This window comes from Notolabrus celidotus, chromosome 1 (genome assembly GCF_009762535.1).
Source record: "Notolabrus celidotus isolate fNotCel1 chromosome 1, fNotCel1.pri, whole genome shotgun sequence".
Lineage (NCBI taxonomy): Eukaryota > Metazoa > Chordata > Actinopteri > Labriformes > Labridae > Notolabrus > Notolabrus celidotus.
This window is the reverse complement of record NC_048272.1, coordinates 30,720,179-30,743,911: the sequence shown is the minus strand read 5'-3', so window position 1 is coordinate 30,743,911 and position 23,733 is coordinate 30,720,179. Positions and strand designations below refer to the sequence as shown.

Below are 23,733 nucleotides of genomic sequence, written 5' to 3'. Positions count from 1 at the left end.
ATTTTTAAAGCTTCAGTGTAAGGTATTTAAAGGTACAGGGTATAGTATTTAAAGGTACAGTGTATAGTATTCAAACGTACAGTGTATAGTATTCAAATGTACAGTGTATAGTATTTAAAGGTAGGGTGTGTAGTATTCAAACGTACAGTGTATAGTATTTAAAGGTACAGTGTGTAGTATTCAAACATACAATGTATAGTATTTAATGGTACAGTGTGTAGTATTTAAAGGTACAGTGTATAGTATTTAAAGGTACAGTGTGTTATTTTTAAAGCTTCAGTGTAAGGTATTTAAAGGTGCAGTGTGTAGTATTTAAAGGTGCCGTGTGTAGTATTTAAAGGTACAGTGTGTAGTATTTAAACGTACAGTGTAATATATTAAAAGGTACAGTGTTTAGTATTCAAACGTACCGTGTGTAGTATTTAAAGGTACAGTGTGTAGTATTTCAACGTACAGTGTATAGTATTTAAAGGTACAGTGTGTAGTCTTTAAACGTACACCGTGTAGTATTTAAACATACAGTGTATAGTATTTAAAGGTACAGTGTATAGTATTCCAACGTACAGTGTATAGTATTTAAAGGTGCAGTGTGTAGTATGTAAAGGTGCTGTGTGTAGTATTCAAACGTACAGTGTGCAGTATGTAAACGTAGTGTATAGTATTGTGTGTAGTATTCAAACATACAATGTATAGTATTTAATGGTACAGTGTGTAGTATTTAAAGGTACAGTGTATAGTATTTAAAGGTACAGTGTGTTATTTTTAAAGCTTCAGTGTATGGTATTTAAAGGTGCAGTGTGTAGTATTTAAAGGTGCCGTGTGTAGTATTTAAAGGTACAGTGTGTAGTATTTAAACGTACAGTGTAATATATTAAAAGGTACAGTGTGTAGTATTTAAACATACAGTGTATAGTATTTAAAGGTACAGTGTGCAGTATGTAAACGTACAGTGTATAGTATTCAAACATACAGTGTATAGTATTTAAATGTACAGTGTGTAGTATTTAAAGGTACAGTGTGTGTAGTATTTAAAGGTACAGTGTGTAGCATTCAAACGTACAGTGTATAGTATTTAAAAGGTACAATGCATAGATTTAAATGAAAAGTGTGTAGTATGGTACAGTATGTATTAATTAAAGGAACTGACTGAGTCTGGACTGACTGAACCTCCATCCTGAATGCAGAAGTGATAAAAAAAAAAGACATGAAACACGTTTGATTGAAATAAATTAATCTTTATTGTCAAAAATTAACTACCTTGATTTTCTAGAGTCACTAAGGCAGGCATTTTCTGAAAATAAACCATCTGTATTTATTTGAGAGATTGAAATATAAAATACTCTTCAGGAAATGTCACTAAAAATTTGTAATAAGAGAAAATCAGCAGATATTAAAGTCATTATGGACGTCATCAGCAGATTCAAGATGCAGAGAGACGCGTTGACATTTCAATTGAGAGATTAAATCTGCTGCATCAGACCATGGGGTCAGTCTCACAGCTACATGTGGGGTTAAAGTGCAGTTTGTCTCTCTGTAATGTCAAACTGATTCAATTCAGCGGGACACAAACGTCTGACAAGTTAGCACAAAAGAGTAAAAACCTCTTTTTAAACACGGTTATTTACATTTATATTTTTAAAAGGTTAGACTAACAAACATGAGAAATTAATCCACATGCGTTTAGACATGTAACACTCTCATAATTGACCTAAATAATATTTATTTTGATGCACGGCTGGGACGAAGATATTTCTTTTAAAGACGAATAAAAATCTAAATCTTGATAATTCAGAGGTTGAACATGATGATCTAACATCCAAAGGGATTCATTAAACTCTTTAAGCTTTAATTGTAGTCTGATAAAATAAAACTATCTGAAAATCAAGAGATCACTTTGAAGGTCGCTCAGGTGTTCTGTAAGTTGAACTTGCAGAATAAGAGCGCAGACGGTGAAATGTGAGATGAATCGAGGCAGCTCTGGTGTTTTGGATGGAAGACGCTCTCATCGCTCTGCATCTGCTCCCATTCACTCTGATACATTCATTCAGGTTCAGTGCAAAGACAGGGAGGAGGGATTAGGATGGGCTGACGGACGGACGGGGGGGCTCTGATTGGACGAGCAGGCAGCAGCAGGACCGGACTCGCTCTCAGCCCATGTAGGGGTACTTCCATTCTGTAAGGGGAGCGTGGGTCGCTTTCACCACCTGTGGAGATGTCCACCTGAGGACGTAGTGCCGACCGCCGGGTTTGTCGTTAGTCCCTTTAGGAAGACAAGAGGGGAGAAGGTGAATGGAAGCGGTGATCGCTGTGATAGAAACAAACTCTAAAGATTAAAGCTCCTGTGGGGAACTTTTAGTTTTTGTTGATTTTTGCGCCCCCCTGTGGTCAAAACACAGATAAAACTGTGTAAAAATAACATTTTTCTCACTTCTGCTGGTACCAATAGGACTGGGCGATAATTCAGTAACGATAATTATTATTAAAATTTTGTCAATATGAACTAAACAAATGTTAGATAAAAATTTTGAATTTTAAACCTTTAATTACACCCCCAACCACTAGAAAGAGAGGCAGTGCTAATGAGCCTTAAACGCTTTTTGCCACCAAACACTAGACAAAAGAAGAAGATGGCATTGAACGGCCAATCATGTCGCAGGGTGAGTAGAATGTAAACACAGCTGGGACGAGTGACAGTGACACTGAAGATAACTCAATACCTAGCAGCTCAAAGCAGAGTCGTTAGTCCAACACTGTGTCGACTCTGCGTTAACTATTAACTTAATACACTTAATTAAATATACTTTCAGGATTTGAGTAAAGGAAGAGCACAGAGACAACTTCTGATGTGCACTTTTAACACATTAAATGTCCACCGCGACCGTAGGACAACTGAACACTGAATAACCGTGATGCATTCACTGAACTTTGGGTAACAACACTCCACTCGTAATTAGGGATGGGTACCGAATTCGGTACTTTTATGGGTACCGATCGAATTCCGTCGGTACTACTGAGTACCGATTCACGTAAAATCAAACGGTACCATGTTTCGGTACCTAATCGTATCCTTGTGACTGTGAGGGAGTGGAAGAATAGGCGATTTTCTGTACTTTCGCCCTGTAATTAAGTTTGAGACTGATCGGGTGGATGTCTCTGCTCTTTGCTCTCTGCATCTGCACGGGAGCGCACCAAACGGAGCCTGCAGCTGATACGCGCACGCACTCACCGCGAGGCAGAGCTGCAGGAGGATTAAGCTGAGGCCTAGTTTATACAGTCTATGGTTGAGACGCACTCTCTCGCTCCGACTACCTGCCCTGTTTATAACCGTTCCGCGTGAATGTCCAACAAGTAGGTTGTGTCCTGTTATCATTAAGAGACGGAGAACTGACTTTTTAATTCCGCAGGCATTCACGTGTGTTAATTGATGAACTCCCGAAGAGCAATTATACGCCACGAGCACGTGTCAGCTAATATACCTAATCACCTATATAATCCTGTTTCTGTTCATTTCATGCTAAATGAAATAAATATGTTAAATAATTTTTTTTTTAGATTTTATTATTAAACAAATTAACATTATTTACCACATAAACACACAAAAGTACAGAAAATTGGTACCGTTGAGTACCAGTACCGATTCCCAGGTACCAGGTATCGGTACCGTACCGGTTCAAATGTGAACTCGTAACACTTAGTAATCTCAAACAGGAGTGCACAACTCAAAACAATACTCTATAAACTGATACACAGTACACAATTTTATATATCTTTGTTGTAAATCTAAATCAAATTACACCTCCTCAAAAATGTAACTATGTGTTGAATCGACGTGGACCGCAGGCCCTGTGATTGGTCCGCTTGGCAGCATTGTATTTCCCACTTTTACAGCACTTCTGAGACCACCGCACATCCACCGTGTATTTCATGTCTTCCGGCGTGTCCTCTCTATTCTTCCCTGTAATCATGTCTGTATGATAAACAGCAACATGTATCAGCTGTAGATTAGCGCAATACGCTCTGAATGGCTGTGGAAAAGTAAACAGAGATCGTAGTGGGGCCGGAAACAGGTGACCTGACTATCAAAAAGACCGCACTGCCCTCAAACGTTTCAACTGAGAATTGCTGTGCGACACAGACACATCGACGCAGAAGTACGTAGTGTTCATGTCCGTGTCAGCCCCCGCTGCGTAGGGGCGATGCAAAAGTATTAACCAGCCTACGAAAATAAACACTTCTTAGTAACACAACACCTCTTGTACCTGAAGCTCTGGCGCCTCCAAACGGCTGCTGAGCCACGATGGAGCCGGTCGATTTATCGTTGACGTAGTAGTTTCCTGCAGCGTTTCTAAGGGCTTTAGCTGCCTCATCGATCACACTCCTGAAACACACAAACACACACACTTTGTGACATACTTCAAAAAAAAAAAAAAAACGCACACAAAAGATTTTTGATGACCGGTGACAGTTTGATGTTAGAGGTGGGACTTTCTAACCAGGGTCTTACAGCTGCAGAGCGTCTCGGTGGGCAGCAAGTATCATCGTTACTTCCACCTGACACAGCCCTCACATTTAATGCCCAGCACCCACGTTGTGTAAAAAAAAAAGTGCACCTCATTAGCACCAGACTAGGGCTGGGTGAGAATTAGATAATAATAATTACCATAATATAATTTTTCTTAATATAAATATAACAAATGTTGTTGTAAAAAGTTGAAATTTAAACATGTAATTACACACCCCAACCACTGGAAAGGGAGAGGCGCTAAAGAGCATTAAAGGTGACATATTAAGCTCTTTTTCATCAAAATATATTGGTCTAAGAGGTCCCTAAAACATGTCTTTACATTTTATTGCTCAAAAAAACACTTTGAAATAAGATTTTGGTATGCCTGTAAACCCCTCTTTTTCAGCCCTGCTCAGAACAGGCTGTTTTCTGTGTCTGTGCCTTTAAATGAGAATGAGCTCTCTGACCACGCCCCCTCAGGAAGTGGATGTGGCCTCGGCTGTCCAGCACGTTGATCTAATGTTTACATGTTGGCTGAATATACACGGCTGCTCACAGACCCACGTTACTTCAACCCTCTGAATTTGATCGAGAATCTGATCCTGACGGAGAGGCGCCTGCAGCAGGACCTTTCTGAACGATTGTTCACAGATTTTGTGTTTCTTGTTGTTTTATTTGTCAGTATGTCGACGTGTGTCTTGGTACACAGCGTAGCTATGTGGCTATGCTAACTAGCGCTAGCACTTTTCCATGAAAAATAAGAATCATCCACTTGATCTTCAAATCTGCAGACGTGGGGAGAAAAGCCGACCTTTGTGTTTATTAAGACAGCCTACAGCTAGCATACCTCCCTCCTAAGCTCCTTGTTAGCACACGTGTGCAGGTAATGAAAAACGGGGGAGGGGTTGAGTTGTATTTTATACAGTCTATGGGCTGAACAAGCTCCGAGCTCTGAGTTCCGTTACAGACTGGATGTCGTTGTGACGTATGAAAAACACTGAAAACTGAAACGGCTCGTTTCAGCACACAGAAAGGTGGAGAAATCAAAACAGGGGCAGAATGGATTTTTTTCATTTTCCGGGGGGGTTTGTAGACATGCCAGGGACACATATTCAGGTAGAGAACCATTAAAAAGTCGATTTTGTATGATATGTCACCTTTAAACGCTAATTGCCTCCCACATTAGCTGGAAGAAGAAGACGGCATTGAAGAGCCAATCACGTCGCAGGGTGAGAGGTAGGCGGGGCTTAGAGAAGTTTGGAGCAGAATGCAACTCCACTGACGTACAAACATTCAAATCCCAGCTCAAAACTCACCTTTTCAGAACTGCTTAACTGTTAATGTTTTTATATGCACTGTGTTTGTTTCTTTTATTTATTTCTGTCTTTTATTGTGTGTTACTTGTGAAGGGTCTTTGACTTTTTTGAAAAGCACTACAGCTATACATTGTATTATTATTATTATTATTAAAAACAGCTGAGATGATCGACGGCCACACAGAAGAAAACTCTAAACTGGCTCAAAGCAGAGTCATTAGTCAAACACTGTGCGGACTCTGCGTTAACTTTTAACTTAATAAACTTCATTAAATATACTTTCAGGATGTGAGTAAAGGAAGATCACAGAGACAACTTCTGCTGTGCATTTTTTATCACGTTTAATGTCCCACCACGATGGTAGGACAACTGAACACTGAATAAATGTGATGCATTCACTGCACTGTGGTAAACAATATCACTCTGCCTGTTACCCTTAGTCATTTTTAAGGGGAGAGCACTACTCAAAAAAATACTCTATAAACTGAGTACACAATTTGATATATATTTGTTGTAAATGTAAACAAATTATGGATCTTATCTTGACCTGAGAAAAAAACAAATCTAAAAACTAAAACTTCACAACTATTGTGGAATTTTCATAGTCTTATATATATGTGTATTTAAGAATGTTTATCTTTTGTATTCTTTCAGTCTAAGTGTCAAGTTAAGAGTAACTTCATTCCTGTCATTTGGGATAGGCGAGATAGTGTCAGGGTAGTAGTCAAGGTCTCTCCCCTTGCTCCTGTCTTAATCTATGTGTTGTGACCGACTCACTGTCTCCAGAACTAGAGCACAGGTCTTCTTCCCACTTGTTGTGTTCCTATTGTCCAAACATGGTTATCTAATTTTAGTGTCGTCTTCGGGGGAATAAATACCGTGCCTGGGCATTTGTCTGACAGAACTGACTTGACATTGCACTGCACTCTCCTGCCTGTGTACTGTTATGTTGTTTCTCCTTGATCAAGTTCTACATAAACTATTTCAACGTAAGCCGTCAGAGTCTCCTGAGTCTTCTGTGTCCAGTGTCCAGTTTGTTGCTGAATTCTATCACAACAATCTCATCTTACCTAAAAGACCTGCTTCCTGTTAGCACTGTCAGAAATGAGGGATTCAAGAAGTTCATCAGAAAACTAAATCCAGATACAAACTAACAAACTGTCTCTTCAGTTTCTTCAACTTTCACTCAGAACCAAAAATCTGCCTTTAAATTTAAATGAAATAATGATTTGATATTTATCGTGTTAATTATCGATATCCACTGTTATGAAGTATTTATCGTGATAACATCTTTTTCAATATCGCCCAGCTCTAGTATATAGAATCTATTCTTTGAGATTTAGGGTAGCTTATTGTTTGTCTATTTTGTGGTGTTATTTTTGTTGTTTGTTTATGGTTTATTGTGTTGTCACCTTGATTGGTAAATAGTGGGTTATATGTTAGGGACGGGGAAATTCTACTCATTTAAGCCACCTGTTACTTTTGTTTGGAGTTGGAGAGAGGGGATGAGCTGGGTTGCCCTATTTTTGGTTGATTGCTATTTTATTTGTTCACTGTTATCACTTCATCACACACTTAATCATAAGTTGATTATCTTTTTACGGTAATACAAGGTTCAACTTATTTTTTGTACATAAGGGATTTTTTCCTGTAGCACATCAGACAGTTTACTAGGCCCAACCTCAGCCTGCTCAGCGGCTTTTAGCTCTTTGTAGTGGCTACAAACGGGGTAAATAAAGTTAAAGACTTAAATCTCAGAGATTTTATAGAAGCAAACCGTGATCTTTCATCCTTTAAACGTGAGCATGTGTACATAAACATGTCTTACTTGTCTTGAGCGAACACGGCTCCGGTCAGGGCGTACGGTGATGTGTTGTCTATCAGCTGTAGGACCTCTTTGTACTTATTCTCAGGATAAACATAAACAGACAGGACAGGCCCGAAGATCTCCTGCACAACAAAAAGCAAAGGATTACAAGTGAGTATGAACAATACAATTGGTTTCAATGTTATAAATGTTTCTGCTCAAGAAGAACAAAGTCTTTGTGAGCAGAAACACAATGCGCACACACTGCTCTGCTCTCAGTGTGAGAATCACAGTGTCAAACAGAGTGAGCAGCTCACTTCCCCAAACAGCCACAGTGCAGAGTGTTAACCTGCTTTTTCAGTCCACTTGATGGTGCTGTGGAGTTTTTTTTCCTGCTGCTGTCAGCAGAGGTGACGGGAATGAAGAAGTTAAAGTTGGCACACAAAAGGCAAACAGAAATATCTGTCATATTTGAGTCCTTTAGAACTCAAAATGTTTCAATAGGACTAGTTTACGTCCTCTATGAAGTAGGGGTGACCCCAAATAGTCGAAGATTCAATGATTCGTTCCAAAGAACCTTAGTTGACTGCCAACCTCATATCCTGCTTTGATATAAATATAAACTTATAAGTACTTAATGTAATTCAGAATATAGCTTTTTAAGTGTTAAATCTCCTCAAGGTGGTAATTAAATCTCCCCTGGTAATTAAAGGTGGACCATCCCATTTAGCGGGACCTGTCCCAGTGAAGCAGCGATACCTCAGCTGGCCTTTAAATCTCTCTAGGTTCATAGCAGCTTAAAATTGTGAGCAAAAAAAACTTCAGATGATCCTGAAAATAGTTAAGAAGATGAGGAGCAGCTTCATAAAGAGGGCTGTTAGATCAAGGATAACTGGACGACACAAAAAGCCACTGGTACAGGGCCAAAAGAACGAGGATGGATACCCAAAGCTGTCTGGAGTTGCAAAAACAATCCAGAGCATCCCATCCACCTCTACACCATCTGAGAGGATATTCTCCAAGGCAGGACTTATTGTCAACAAAGCAAGGAGCACACTTCTGCCCAGGAACAAGATGGTTTTCCACATGTTTGATTTTTAAAGGCTTGCGCGGACAAACACGCGATGAAAGACTGTTTTTAAAAGGTACCGTTAAGTGATTTCAAAACCCTTTAGCTGGTTCGAATTTAATTTGGAACATTATAGAAATGTTTCTGTAGAGTGAACAATATCTAAATATCTCCAGAAGTCTTATTCCTTATTTTATAATGCTGCGTTGTTTGATGTTTAACGGAAGGTGGCCTCATTTGAGTTTCTTTGTTGTTTTTGCGTGCAATATAGATGAAGAAAATTAAAGTTTCATACCCATCTACTCTGGAGTCCCTTTTACTTTAAGCTATGAGCCTCTTAAATGTAAATGGTTATGTGTATTATCGTCATACAGTCACCATAATGCAGACTTTGGGTTAATAAAGGAAAAATTACAACATTCGACTATTCGTTGACTATAGGCAAAATCTGACGAAACAGATTCGACTAAGCAAATCCTTATTCGGGTCACCCCTACAATAAGGTTAACACATTGTTGAACCATGCTGCTTCATGAGTGAAGACTTTCAGGAGTGAATATGAAAACAAGTCTGACACCTCGTTCATGATGGCGTCCTGAGGGTCTGTTGTTCCACGATAGTTGGTTCCACAAAGTAACCCTTGCTGTCATCACAGTTACCACCGGCGACGATTTTTAGATTTGGGGAGGACTTTGCGTGGTCCAGCCACCTCTTTATCCGAGCGAAAGACTGCAGGAGCAAACAGAGGAGGAAACACGGTCAGTCACAAACTAAAAGTTGGAGTTAGACTGGGGGTAAGAACTAAAAGAAGCTTCACCTTGTCATCAATTACAGCCGAGAAGAAGGTGTTGAAGTCCTCCACGGGCTGAAGAAGAAGAAGAGAAAGTTCAGTCAATGTTTATAAACATCTGTGGCATCAGAAAAAATGCTCTTTATGAAGTGTTTTCTGAACAACGTCGGAATGTGGATCTGACTCAGAAGGAGACAATCTTAAAACCCATCAGCTTTTTTTTTTAAAAAATGTATACACCTCCAGAAATCATGGCCAACTATTTCAGCTGGTACTGCTTCTGATTAACGCTAAACCACTTCCTGCCAAGACTTCTTCATGTATGCTACATCGGTTAAAGTTCACATCGCCCAGCCTGTCATCTGTTGTGGTGAGTCTCAGTTTCAATGAAAATAGTAGTCCCACAGAGGCTTCACTCTGGCTTCCTTCAGGGGTATGAACCTGAAATGGAAACTCATGTTCTTCAGAATCAGAATCAGCTTTATTGGCCAGGTATGCTTGAACACACAAGGAATTTGACTTTGGTAAACTGTGCTCTCTTTGTACAAGGCAGAATAAGGCATACAAATAAAAATAAAAATATAATTAAATAAAAATATAATAATAATAACAATAATATAAGCTATAAATACAAAGAACAACAAAATGCATGATTAATATGTACAGACTAAAATATATGATAATAGTGCAGTGGTGAGTAGCAGAGGTAGTTTTTAAATTTTAAAAAATAGTAGTTAAATAATAAAATAAATAAAAATATGTGAATTCTGTTGAGAGTATTGTTACATTGTATATTTACATGTTTGTGCTTGTGATGTTTTTGTAAATAACAGGTCTAAGTTTGCTGAAATAACAACATCATGATGCAGATTAGTCAAAAGTCAAAGACTAGCTTTAACAGGTCTGTCCTCCAGAGGAGAAGAAAACTACTTTACAATGTTTGTTGTTGAATGAAGGTCTATGAAAGAGGATTAGAGACACTGATGTTTTTTAGGTCTGACCTTCTTCACAGACTTTTTTTTTCAGAATTCTGAGATCAAAGACAGAATTCTGGAATTTTGGCTTTGATCTCAGAATTCTAGAAACACCTGCTGTTCTAAAGATTTTCTCCTTCAGACATCAAAGCCTGCTGATACCTGATTTGTCAATACTACTCAGACCACAGACAGAGACCAGAACCCTTCTTAGACTAAAATCCAGACCCTGTTATACAGATTCACATGTTTATGCAGAATCTGTAATTACAGGTTAGTTGTAGCTGAAAGTAAAAAGCTTCGTCAGGTCTGTCCTCAAGAGGAGAAGAAACTACTTTATGATATTTGTTTGTTGATATGGAGGTCTATGAAAGAGGATTAGAGGACACTGATGTTTTCTTAGGTCTGACCCTTCTACAAGGAATGCTCAATTTGATCTCAGAATTCTAGAACACCTGCTGTTGCTCTCCCTACATACTGTTTTTCCAGCTAACACCTGATTGGGCGATACTACTCAGACTATAAGCATACTAAAACAGGAAACTACCACACTCGTGTTACGTGACTGTGACTCACTCTGAAGTGTCACTAGTCACAGACCTAAGCTGGAAAGACGGGTGGGGAGCCTGAGTCACTCGCTCACGACAAAAAACAAGATGGACGGGTATTTCAGTCCTTCCCTTTCTTCTCTTCCTACTCCTCACTATCACCTGCAGACCCATTCACCAGCTTCATCTAACACCAACCTCAACATGAAACCGTAAACCACAACTAATTCAGTGGCCCCCATGTTTACTTCCACAAACACTGTGCAGTGTGTGTCATCCCATGTCCCTGTACTTTTTACCAATTGAACATTCAAACAGTAATGTGAACAGCCATCAACATTCATCAGTTCTGAGCAATAAATCAAACTTCAACATTACTGTTTGCCGTGTCAATATAGTGGAGCTGTCTTTAGTGACACAGCATCAAGCAGATTTGTCTCTCAGTGTAAATGTTTGATCTAGAACAGATTGTTAGCAGCTCTTCATGCAGATATCTGTTTATAGAGAGACAGAAATCCTCCTCACATTACCAACCATGGGAGCCAGGTTACGCTGGATTGGGTTCCTCCTGCTTTTGCTCTCCATACAGACTGTTTGTCCTGTATACACTAAGGCCTGCTGACACCTGATTGGTCGATACTACTCAGACTTTGAACATACTACACCAGAACACTTCTCATTTGTGATTTAGACCCTGGAACTTTTTGATATATTAATAGGTTGTTTAAAAGTGAATGTGATATTATTGTAATTATAGATTAATTATGAAATGTTGTGTATTTTCCAGTATTTAGCCTCTTTAAATGTGACTTTTTGCTGTTTTTCTTGGACAGATAAATAAATCTATTTAGGTTTTTGACCATTAATCAACAGAATAAAGCAGCTGAAGTCTTCATTTTGGACCCAGAGAGACAGTTTACACTTTGACTTGTGTGTATTGGGACTCACGTCTCAATCTTGATGTGTTTGTGGATGTCCAGCAGCTCCTGTTTGATTTTGGGCCACACGCTGTCAGGTACGTACATCCTGGAGCAGGCCGAACACTTCTGACCTCCGTACTCGAACGCTGATCGGATCGTCCCCTTCACCACGCTCTCAACATTCGCAGACTTGTGGACAAGTGGAAATTCTTCCCTCCGCACTCTGGAAAAGGTCAGTGACGGAAAACGCATCAAAAATTATTTGCATTAAACGTTTTGTTCTGCTTCATTAGAATTATGGAGCTCTGGAGGTTCGGCTCACCTCCTGCCAGTCGAGGGAATACCCTGTAGGTGTCCAGGTTCTGTGCCACTTGCTTCCAAAGACGCTTGAAGGTCCTGAATTTAAAATATAAACTTCATCAGGGTCGATTGTAAACAAATATTTATGCACATAAATAAAATAAATGTACTGCAAGAACTCAAAACTAAGTGTTTTTTTTCTCACTTCTATTAACTGTCTTTTTAGACTCAATATAAGTCACAAACACCCGACAGGTCATGATGAACGTCTTATTTCAAGATATTACAAGACAAAAATAAGGCTTGAATTGCTCGAGAAGAGAATCAATAGTCCACCATGGGAGTATGAAAAATATCCTTACGGGACGCTGCCGGGTGAAGTTGATGCCGGCCAGGTGCTCAGAGGAGGTGACTGAATCCCCGAACACCGGACCATCAGCTGGAAGGAACTGGACGATGTTTGGAGGCAGACCGCACTCCCTCAGGACATTGTAGACTGCGTAGCTGGCAGACATGGCGGTGTCGCTGGGCTTCCACAGAACCACGTTACCCTGAACAACAAAGCAGCCCCACTGAGAAACAAACAGCTGCAGCAAAATGTGACTGTGTTTAGAGCATTGTCCGGTCACACATGCTGAAGCTGTGCTACACCAGCAGGACTCTGCGGTCCTCGGCCGTCTCAAACCAAAAGTAAAGCAAAAAATACAACAGTTCAAACAAACCATCTTCTTTTCGTTCCACTAAGTTTAGAGGAGGAGAGGAGATCCTCCCTGTCACACAGTCAGTCATGATTGAGGACATTACTGTTTGCCGGGTCAACATAGTGGGGCTGTCTTTAGTGACACAGAATCAAGCAGATTTGTGCCTCAGAGTAAATGTTTGATCTAGAGTAGATTGTTAGCTGCTCTTCAAGCAGATATCTGTTTATAGAGAGAAAGAAATCCTCCTCAGATTACAAACCATGGGAGCAGGGATAGAGTCCCTCCTGCTGTTGCTCTCCATACAGACTGTTTTTCCTGTAGACACCATAGCCTGCTGACACCTGATTGGTTGATATTACTCAGACTACTCAGAGAAAAGATCCTTCCTGTCACACAGTCCGCCATGATTGAGGAGCAAAACAATTGCAGGCTGAGTGGAGGTTATCCACAGGTGAAGAACCGAACTGAGTCGGATGACGAGCAAGAACGAGGGACTAAACTACCCTGACTCTCAGGACCTCACCGCATTTCAGCTGAACTCCATCGTCTTTGCTCAAATTTGCTTGGACACTTTTTCAACAAAATATCTCTCTCCCACTCACCTCAGAAGCCGGGGTACCTGCCAGGTTTCCACCAATAGCGGTGAAGTTAAAGGGAGCCACAGCAGCGACAAAGGCCCTGAGGGAAAAGGGAGACAGATGGTCACCTGCATTATGACAAAAATAAGGGAGACCCGAGCATTCAATTCTCAAACTGACGTATGTATTGAGATATTATGTGAAGCAGTGCAGCTTATTTGGGATTCGTTATCAGGATTATTAAGTGATGCTGAACCTGAGAACACTTGAAGGTGCTGTGTCTCTATTCTTGTTCTCACCTCCAGTCCACGATACAGCATCGTGTTTGTGCTTTCCTCGGCGTCTAATGGCTGTTGTTTTTCCAGCTCGACGGCGTGTTTGGCATTAAACCTGAAGAAGTCGATGAGCTCTGCAGCGGCATCGATCTCCGCCTGCACCACCGTCTTACCCTGAAACACAATGATTTACACATTTACTTTAAACAGACTGAATGAAAAGTTTAACGTTCCTGAAGAGAAGGTCAGAGAGAAGGTCTTCAACAATGATTTGAACATTCAGTAGTGAGCAGATCTTATTTGAAGCAGTCAGCTGTTCTGAGTTCCCTGAGTTTAGGGGCTGCTCCTGCAAAAGTTGGGTCGGACGATTTTCAGGCTCATCCAGGAGCAGCTGGTTGGATAACCTCAGAGCTGGAGCTGGAGTGTGAACATAAATGTTTGTTAAAGAGATAAGTACCTGTCCGATCATGGTCTTGGCGAGGATTTCTGCTCTCTTGGGTCCACTGATGACATCTGCAGCCTTGTAAAGGACCTGTGCTCTGTCCTGGACGGGCTTCAGATCCCATTCTTTTCCTTGCTGCCACAGACGCCAGGATGGCTTTGTTGATGAGCTCCTGATTTAATCACATTCAGAGGGAAAAGAAGAGGTTAGCAGAGGCAAATGAAACAACTTCATTTTAATCTTTCAGTCTCTGAAACCAACTGACCTGGTGTAAAGTACAAACACTATCAAATAAAAGCTCAAAATATGAAGAATTGAAGATAATAACTTCAGACTACTGAAGCAGTCGTACGTCCCAAAATGTGAGAATGGCGTGAATGAGGACATTTAGAGACACAGAAATGTTTTATATAATTTAATGTCATAGAAATATTCAAATAAAAGTCCTTCTCTTTGTTAAATCAGGCTTTCTAATTTTTTTTTCTTTAATAATGTGAGCAGAGAGGTTCAGTTAAGATCAAGCAGGCGTAAAAAATGAAGACGATTGCATAAGTGCCAAAACTGCAGTTCCTAAAGTATCCACTTGAGGCTGGCTCCAAAAGCACTAGAAGCCACATCCACACCCATTAAAAAAAGATGGTAAATAAAAAATGTTTACAGCCTGGTTCAAAAAAGGGTTTGAGTAGCTAATTTCTCTATCTACACACACTGTAGGGAGGTGGATTTATTATAACTCCTTAGTTTTGAAGATATTAAGACACATTTTTTGCATAATTAGGGCGTGGTTGACTTCACTGACAGGTGGGCACCTGTAGCGTTAGCTAGGAGGCTAAAGGATGTTTTCAAACACCGACATTATCTCAAAATGAAATGAGCCAGCTTACCTTGTCTGCGTAACAGAACTTTGCCACCTTGTGCGAGTGATTGAACGGCTTTAAAAAAAGAAGAAAAAGAAAGTTATGAAGATGAGTAATTTAAAAAAAATAATAATAATAACAATGCTTAATATTTAAACTTAAAATGATTAACATCTTAAATAGCATGTTTGAATAGTGATGTCCGCAGTGACAGGTCCACATGGAGCCATAGTTTACTCAGGTTACAGGATGTGATGTTGACTTTACTCACAGATAACTGATATCTGATGTCTTTGGTCCACACATGTTCATCTCCAACCACACACGGGATCTCCTCTGTCTTCCCTTTCAGACTGTCCAAAGCCTGAAATCATTAAACCCAGATTCATGAATGTTAGTTAAAGTCTCACTCATGTTCAGGATTTATTAAAGAACATGAATGTGTTTGGTAAAACATGCAGGCTCAAACCTTCAGCAGCTCTTTCCTCTCTGCACTCCCCTCTTTGAAGCCAAGGATGGGTTCATTTTTCACCTCCACAGCAGCACAAGAGAATGTTTTGAACCTTCAGAAACACACATACCAAATGTATTTAGTGGATTTCTCGCCAGAGCACAGTCTGAGGCACCGAGCAGGAAAAACAGCTGATCAGCAGCCTTTGACCTGAGCTAGCTTAAAGTGGCCATGAAAATCTGTCAGGTTTGGAGGATGGTGAACTCTATCAATGAGTATACAGGAGGCCCAAAAACTGGTTTGGGCTCAAGTCACAGGACTGCTGCCCCAGGTCTTTACATACCCAATCAATCAAAACACTGCATAGTCTTCTCCCCACTAATGAGGTTAATGATGAACCGGTTAGTCACATGACCAGGTATATAAAGGACAGTCCAGAGAGGCGGAGTCTCTCAGAAGGAAAGATGGGAAGAGGTTCACCACTCTGTGAGAGACTGCGTGAGCAAATAGTTCAACAGATCCAGAATAATGTTCCTCAGAGTAAAATGACAAACAATGAGTGGATTTCATCGCCTACTGTAAAAAAATATCAATAAGAGATTCAGAGAGTCTGGAGACATCTCTGTACAACAGGGACAAAGACCAAAACCAAGACTGGATGGAACTGGTCTTCAGGCCTTCAGCACTGCATAAAATACAGACATGACTCTGTAGTGGAACTCTGCATGGCCTCAAAATCACTTCTAAATACCATTGTCTGTGAACACATTTCATCCCTGTATCCACAAATGCAGCTTGAAACTGAACCATGCAAAGAGGAAACCATCTATAAACATGATCCAGAAACAGCGGAGACTTCTCTGGACCTGAGGCCGTTTAAGATGGACTGAGGGGAAGTGAAAAAACTGTCCTGTGGTCTGATTAATCAAAATCTGACATTCTTTTTGTAGATCATGGATGCTGTGTCCTTCGCTCTAAAGAGGGGAGGGACCACCCAGCTTGTTATCAGCTCACAGTTCATACCAGCATCCCTGATGGTCTGGGGATCATAAGAGTCCATGGCATGGGTAGCTTACGTGCATCTGTGGAGGCTCCATTAATGCTGATCAGTATAGGTTTAGGAGCAACGTATGCTGCCATCCAGACAATGCCTTTTTCAGAAAGACCTTACATATTTCAACAAGACAACGCCAAACCACATTCTGCACGTATTACAACAGCATGGCTCTGTAGTAGAAGAGTCCAGCTGCTGAACTGACCTGCCTGCAGTCCTGACTGGTCACCCATTGAAAACATGTAGAGTAATTTCTTAAACAGATGTTAATGATGTCAATGTAACGTTTGTCTGTAAATGCACAAATCGAAGTCTGCACAGTTAAGAGTTCTTGTTTTCATCTCTGACAGGCTCAGCTTGTTAAAGGATCCCTACGGAGACAGACCTTAGTGTTGAAGAGCAATGATCAGCTGTTACATCACTCTGTACTACAATGGCAAACACTAAATGATGTGACAGGGTCTTATCATCTTTTTAAAAAATCCATTAAGATATTAAACAAGTTGGACACAGATTAGCAACTAAGAATCATTTCCCATGAGATCATATTTGTTCTTAATTGAGCTGCCCTGTCCACAAATAACCGTATGTTTCCTGCAAACAATGGTTTTGGTGTTTGTATTGTCTTCTTGAATGTCTGTATGTGAAAGTAAACTTCATATATTTGGGTTTCAGAGTGTTAGTCCGTCAGTCAGTAAAAAACATACAAAGATGCTACCTTGTACAATAGAATAATGTGATCTTTCTGTGTTTTCTGACATGACTGTGACTTGCCTTTTTCCAGATTCATCCAGTTTCCTGAAAGTTACACAGCAGAATCCCTGGCAGCTCTTCTTCTTTGTTCATGATTAACCTCTAAAGTCTAAACTTTCTAAACTTAAGGTCACTGGGTTGATGATATCAGAGGGAGGGAGGCAGCTGGAGGCATGATTGGTGTTCCCATACATAAGAAGTCTACACTAAACCTCCCTGACAGCATTTTTCCCACATGTTTGGCTGCGTTTCAGCTGCATACTGAACTCCTCCTGTGCTTTCATAGTCTGGACACCCAATGGGAGCGATAATAAACGCCTGGAAGTTAAAGGAATTCAAGTTACTGAAGTTTTTACAGCTGTCACAGAAGAATAAGAAATGCTCTTCCTTACAATCCAAACTTTCACCCTGCATAACATGTTTCTAATTCATAATACCTGTACTGTATTTTAATGCTTATTCTATACCGTCAATGTTTAGAGACTGTGCATATGTTTAATTCACAAAATGAATAGAATTTTTACAGTAATCCTTATTTATTTGCATATATTGTGAAGTATATCTGTCATGTGATATATATTCTCTGTCACCCTGAATAACCTGCTTCTGTAATAATTGACTTAAAGAAGCTTTAAAACCTAGTATGAGCCTGTAAATACACACACGCAAGCACACGCACACGCACGCACACGCACACACACACACCTTTTATAACACTGAATTCAGCTGCAGTATGGTCTGTGTCAGTATGCTGGCTCTGAAAGGTGCGCAGCTGCTGTCTGACTGGCTTTAAATAACCCTTTGACAAAAGGTGAAACACAAGTTCACTTCAATGTCACAGTTTTGAGTAATTATGTCCAAGAAGGAAGTTGTGAAAACTTATGAAAAGTTACAACTGCACTTTCAGTTTAAAAAAAAATTAACGGCTGCTAGTTTGAGATTTTTGGGGACTGAACCAGACTTGAGGGAGGAATGAATGATTTTTGTTATGACAGTGACATTTCAACCAAGGGTTCCGGGGATTTTTAGCGCCCAGAACTACTTTACCCTGAACTAAAAGGTTCTGTGACCCCCATTGTTGTCTGCGTTTCGACTGCGGGCTGAAGTCCTGGGTAGATTGCGCAAATCAGGCCTGTGACATATGGAGGGGAAAAAAGTAAAGGCACTACACCACCAGACCTTTACACGGCAGTAAGACAAAGACGAAGGCCATTCATCACAGATGACACCATAGAAGCAGATGGACAGGCAGGTATCATTATGAGCAACACAACAGTTAGTCTGTTTGCATGGAAGAGACTCAGCTCGCTGTTTTAGATTTCATCGCAGATGCATTCACTGAATCCACACGTGAGAGGAGATATACGTGAGTAGCAAAGACGCATCGACTCGGTTTTAAAATCGTTTTTTACTCAAGAATCCGTGGCAGAGATCTGCCGGTGTATTTGTTTAAACCGCGACCCTGTTCACTGGAGACTTTCAGCCGGATGCATCCCTCACAAACGTCTTTAGACGATCATTAAATATCTGATGAGGATATTTCGAAATCTTAATAAAAAAAAACAGTTTGTATTCCCAGGAACTCCCTTTGTGTTTCAAAATCTGTGTAAACTTCACAAACACCGTTACATTCAGCTGAAGGTCTCCAGTTTACAGGGTCACTTTTAAAACCGTAACACCGGGAGAGACGCATTTGCGTCGGGCTGAGAGAAGACTACTGTTATAAGCTGTCAAATCAATCAGTTTCTTCTTTTGAAAAGTACACACACACATACAAAAAAGATAGAACAAATTAAGGAAAGAGAAATCAAGTGAATCACAGATCTGTGTGATGTTATTGAGGACGACGGGCCGAATAAACACACTGCGGTTAATCTACCAATCAGACACATTCACCATTGCAGGCCCTGCCTCCCAAAAGCCCCGGGACCTTTGAAAAATACTACACCCCTAGCTGGGGCTTTTTAAAGGGGGAGATTATCTACCCCTGAACTAAATTTAGACCCTGGGTCCACCGGTCGAAACGCAGATAGTTCCAGGGTAAAGTCCCTAGTTCCGGGTAAAGTTCCTCTGGTCGAAAACGCCTTTGTTGTAGGTAGTCTAAGTATGCCTGGTAATGAACTGTTAAACCGGATTTCTTGTATAGTCTTTCGAACTGGCGTTTACAGGATTTCATTGTACAGAGTTCAGGGGTGTACCAAGGGGCAGAGTGAGTGAAGGAGACGGTTTTAGTTTGATGGGGGCTAACTGATTGAGACAGTGGAAGAGTGTATTATTGTGGTGGGATAAGAGTTCTGAGGGACTGTAAGACATGAACAATGGGGAGGCAGTGGTGAGACTGGTGATTGAGGCAGAGAGAGCTGAGGGGAGATTGATTTAATATTTCTAAAGAAGATATTGCGATTTTGTTTAGGGGCTGGAAGAGTGATATCGATATCCATGGTTACAGTCAGATGATCTGAGATGTAGAGGTTATGACTTTCCAGGTGATGAATTTGAAGACCAGTAGAGCAGACTAAGTCCAGGGTGTGTCCATGGCTGTGGGTGGGAAAGTTTACGTGCTGGGTGAAATTAAAGCAGTGAAGCAGGTCCATGAATTCATTGCCAGATTCGCAGAGGGTGTTATCGATATGGAAGTTGAAGTCACCGAGGAGAAGAATGGAAGAAATTAGGTATTCAGTTTGGGGGGGGCGATAGATCAGAGCAATGAAACAAATTTTTATCAAACATTTCTTAAATTCATACTGAGAAAAATTATACAACGATAATTATTGTTAGCGAAATATCGGCCAGCCCTAGTTTCATCTTTCAAAAAGTTGACAATTTCTTGAAAACTTTGCTACTGAACTTTTTCAAGCTGCCCATTCACACACAGCCTTTTACAACATTAGGTTTTCTCACGCTGAAAAACATGTCATGCATCACAGGAGCTTCTTGTCCTCAAAAGACCACCTTTCGCTTCCCCGAAGGGAGGGGTGAGCAAGGGAGAGTTTTAATTTAGAATCTGACCGCTTTACCTTCAAACAGCATCATCCCACCCACTCACTCGCAGCAAATTGTCCTGACTTTCACCTGCTGCGTTCTCACATCTCAACCCCCCCTTCTTGTGGAAACTCCTCTCAATGGCTGGCAGAAAAAGTTTGGCTGAAACATTTATGTTTGCATTGTCACAAGCACCCCACCCTCATTATTTAGTTACATTTTCCAGTGCACATGTATAGTACTGAAGAGGATAAGGGCCACTCAATAAAAATGTTTCCAGGTTGTTGTTTTTTTATCTGTGCTATCAGTTAGAAATCTAACCTTTTACACAGACTAAGAAAAAATTACACCAAAAAAATGTTTGAAACAAAGGAATAAGTCCCACTTTTGGAGGTCAAACAAAAAAAAGTTTTTAAGGCGTAATTTTATTAAATAGATTAAATTCAGAATTATGTATTTTTTCCCATATGAATAACAAAACATTTTAAAGAAAAATAAATTTTGACTCGAGAAAAAAAAATAATTGGGAGGGCAGCATACAGAAAGGAAAAAAACGTTTGGTCTATTTTTTTAATTCGAAGAAAAATATTCAGACTTTTATTTTAGATTTTCAAAAAATACACCACAGAAATATTTTTTTGCTCACCTACCTGCAAATTTTTATTTTTCATCGGCCCTAAAGGCTGATTAATACTTCTGCGTCAAAGTTTCGGCGTAGCCTACGCCGGGGGTCTGCTCAGCCCCTGTACCTATGCAGAGGCCTACGCACGTAGCTGACATGCACCTCCTCCAAAATGTAACTACGCGTGGAATTGCCACGGACCGCAAACCCTCTTTGATTGGTCGGCTCGGCTGCATTGTGATTCCCGCATTTACCGCACTTCCAGGATCCCGGACATCGGCCACACATTGCCCGTGTATTTTATGTTCTCCTCTCTATTCTTCATGTAATCATGTCTGTATGATAAACAGCAACATGTATCAGCTGTAGATTGACATAACACGCTCTGAATCACTGTGGAAAAGTAAACAGATTGTAGCGGGGCCGGAAGCAGGCAACCGATTATCAGAGGGACCGCACTGTCCTCAAGCGTTTCGGAGGAGAATTGCTGCGCGACACGGACACACCAACGGGTGCAACGGATCAAAAAACTCACGGTTCGGATCGTATCACGGATTTGAGTCACGGATCGTATCATTTTTCGGATCAACAAAAAAAAAAAAAAAAAGAAAGAAGACAAGACAAATACAACTTTGTCCCTCTATTTATTTTGTAAAACACTTTGCCCATTAAATAAAAACAACATTCAACTCAAAATTTACTGCATGCGCAAAGCACCCTATCTGTGGGCCCAGTCCTGCCTCATTCACTGCATTTCATGGCATGGCAAGTGAAGGAGCAGAGGAACTTCAACAGTTTCACTCCATTCTTCTTTCAATCACTGATTTTCACCGTCCACTTTTCTTTGAGCTGCAAACTTGGAACACACCGTTTTATTCTAGGGTCCTACAGTTGGCAAAGTGCCAACATGCGAACTGCTCCATAAACGAAAGTGAAAGTTAAAAATTGCACTAGCAGCATTGGACTCTAAGTGACCCAGTAACAGCCTGTCTGCGTATTGTTGAAATGGAGAAAAAAATCCCGGTAAACACACGGTGACCCGACCAAAACACAGAGTGAAGGAGTAACAGTTCGGGGGCCACAAATAGGCGGCCGGATGCGGCCCGCGTATTGACGGCCTCTGCTCTAGCGGGCGCGCAACGGAATTTCATAACGTGGCTCAAGCACATTCAGCATTCACTGTATTTCACAGGGAAACCAAAATGCTCCAATACATGTGACTTCCAAGATGCAGGAGGGTTATAATGTTCCTCTGCTCCTTCACTTGCCATGACTACCACTGCGCTTGACGAGTGAGTTGACGCGCAACCTTTTTTTTTTCATCAACCGATCCGCGGACCACGTCCGTGCCGAACCGTGGAGAGGCATCCGTACGGATCACGGATCAACGATGATCCGTTGCACCACTAGGCGACGCAGAAGTATAAATCAGCCTCAAAGCTGCTGTTGGTAGGAATGGTGTCAAAAAAGTTACCTTTTTCCTGCTGGGTTTAGAGAAAAGGTCACAATGCCCATTGTTACTCATCAGTAAGTGAAGTAATTTGAGACTATCGCAAAATCTCTGTTTTCCAATGCCTTTGTATAAAGCAATGTTGTTATTCCCCTCGTTCCCGTCATCACGGACCAATCAAAGCTAATCTCCAATCCTCCGTCCTGATTGGTCGAGTGACGGCCCCACTACGTCGCCCTGATTAGCTGGGAAGCCACTTCTTCCTCATAGAACGCCACAAAGATATTTTGTGGATGGGGTTACGACAGCAAAGAGGGGAGGAGTAGTGTTCACATTCAAAATCTCTCTCAGAACTGATGTTTATATCACGACTACCAACAGCAGCTTTGAGCCTCAAAAGGGCTGTAAAACCAAACTCTGTTAGTACTTCTCCCAGTCTCCCCTACTTCTGACACATCTGGTACTGCATTGTAACATGAACAAGAAACAAATAAACAAAGGAGACAGGACTAGAGAACAGTCGATGTTGGAAGAAGAGGGGCTGTGAGACCTTTACTGACACATTACTTCCGGTTATCTTAAAGGACAAAATGACAACAAAGAGAGTGAATACTAGTTGACTGTTTAAGAACCATGAGGAGCAGGCTCATAGATTAGCTGTCATTACATAACCAGTGAGCTAATAACGAAACTAACCGTGTGTTCAAAGGACTCTTTATCCAGGAGATAAAACCCAAACAGAGTTCTGGTGGTAGCAGACCACACGGCGGGGTGTCTTAGCATGAGCTACCTGACATGTTGTAAAAGTCACCCCAGAGGTGAAGGAGTCTCGTGCCCGCTCATGTGAAGCGTTGGTACCTACCCCCTCCAAGACTGGCACGCGGCCGTCCGCACGCGAAGCATCTTTCACGGTCGGATTGGTGAGAGGACGTGGATCTGGACACAAGCGGGGACACACCTGCAGAGCTGACACCTGCCACACGGATCGATCGAAGAAGCAGGTTATTCTGTATCGATCCCTCTTACCGTCGGACTGCTGTGCGACTACAACCGGACGGTACTAACTACAAACAAGGGGGGGGGGGGGGGGGGGGTATTGTTGTTACGCCGGATTCTCACATTTATAAAAAGATTTCCTTATCTGAAACTGGTTCAACAATACAATAAATAACATTAATCTAATAACAACTGAACAGAAACAGATGTGCTATCTTCAGGTGTAAAGGTAAAACAACGGACGATGGAAAGACTACCACCAAGTATATTCCGGAATGGAACCTTCCGAAGGCGGGTAAGCAATCGGCCAATCAGCGAACAGCAAAATATCCTCAGCCAATCAC

The 23,733-nt window shown here is 40.9% G+C and overlaps 1 protein-coding gene across 1 annotated transcript; it reads right to left on the bottom strand.

Annotated features, from left to right (window-relative positions):
• Positions 1 to 1,214: 1,214 nt before the first annotated feature.
• aldh4a1 (aldehyde dehydrogenase 4 family, member A1) lies at positions 1,215 to 23,458 on the bottom strand. The gene is given in 20 exon segments (XM_034688973.1): positions 1,215 to 2,260; positions 4,260 to 4,378; positions 7,649 to 7,770; positions 9,274 to 9,308; positions 9,311 to 9,425; positions 9,514 to 9,561; positions 9,832 to 9,841; positions 11,957 to 12,128; positions 12,131 to 12,151; positions 12,251 to 12,324; positions 12,591 to 12,601; positions 12,603 to 12,779; positions 13,532 to 13,607; positions 13,808 to 13,956; positions 14,240 to 14,353; positions 14,355 to 14,396; positions 15,109 to 15,156; positions 15,353 to 15,445; positions 15,551 to 15,644; positions 23,256 to 23,458. Coding segments are annotated over 20 exon segments (1,674 nt in total). The 5' UTR covers positions 23,297 to 23,458; the 3' UTR covers positions 1,215 to 2,147.
• Positions 23,459 to 23,733: the final 275 nt, after the last annotated feature.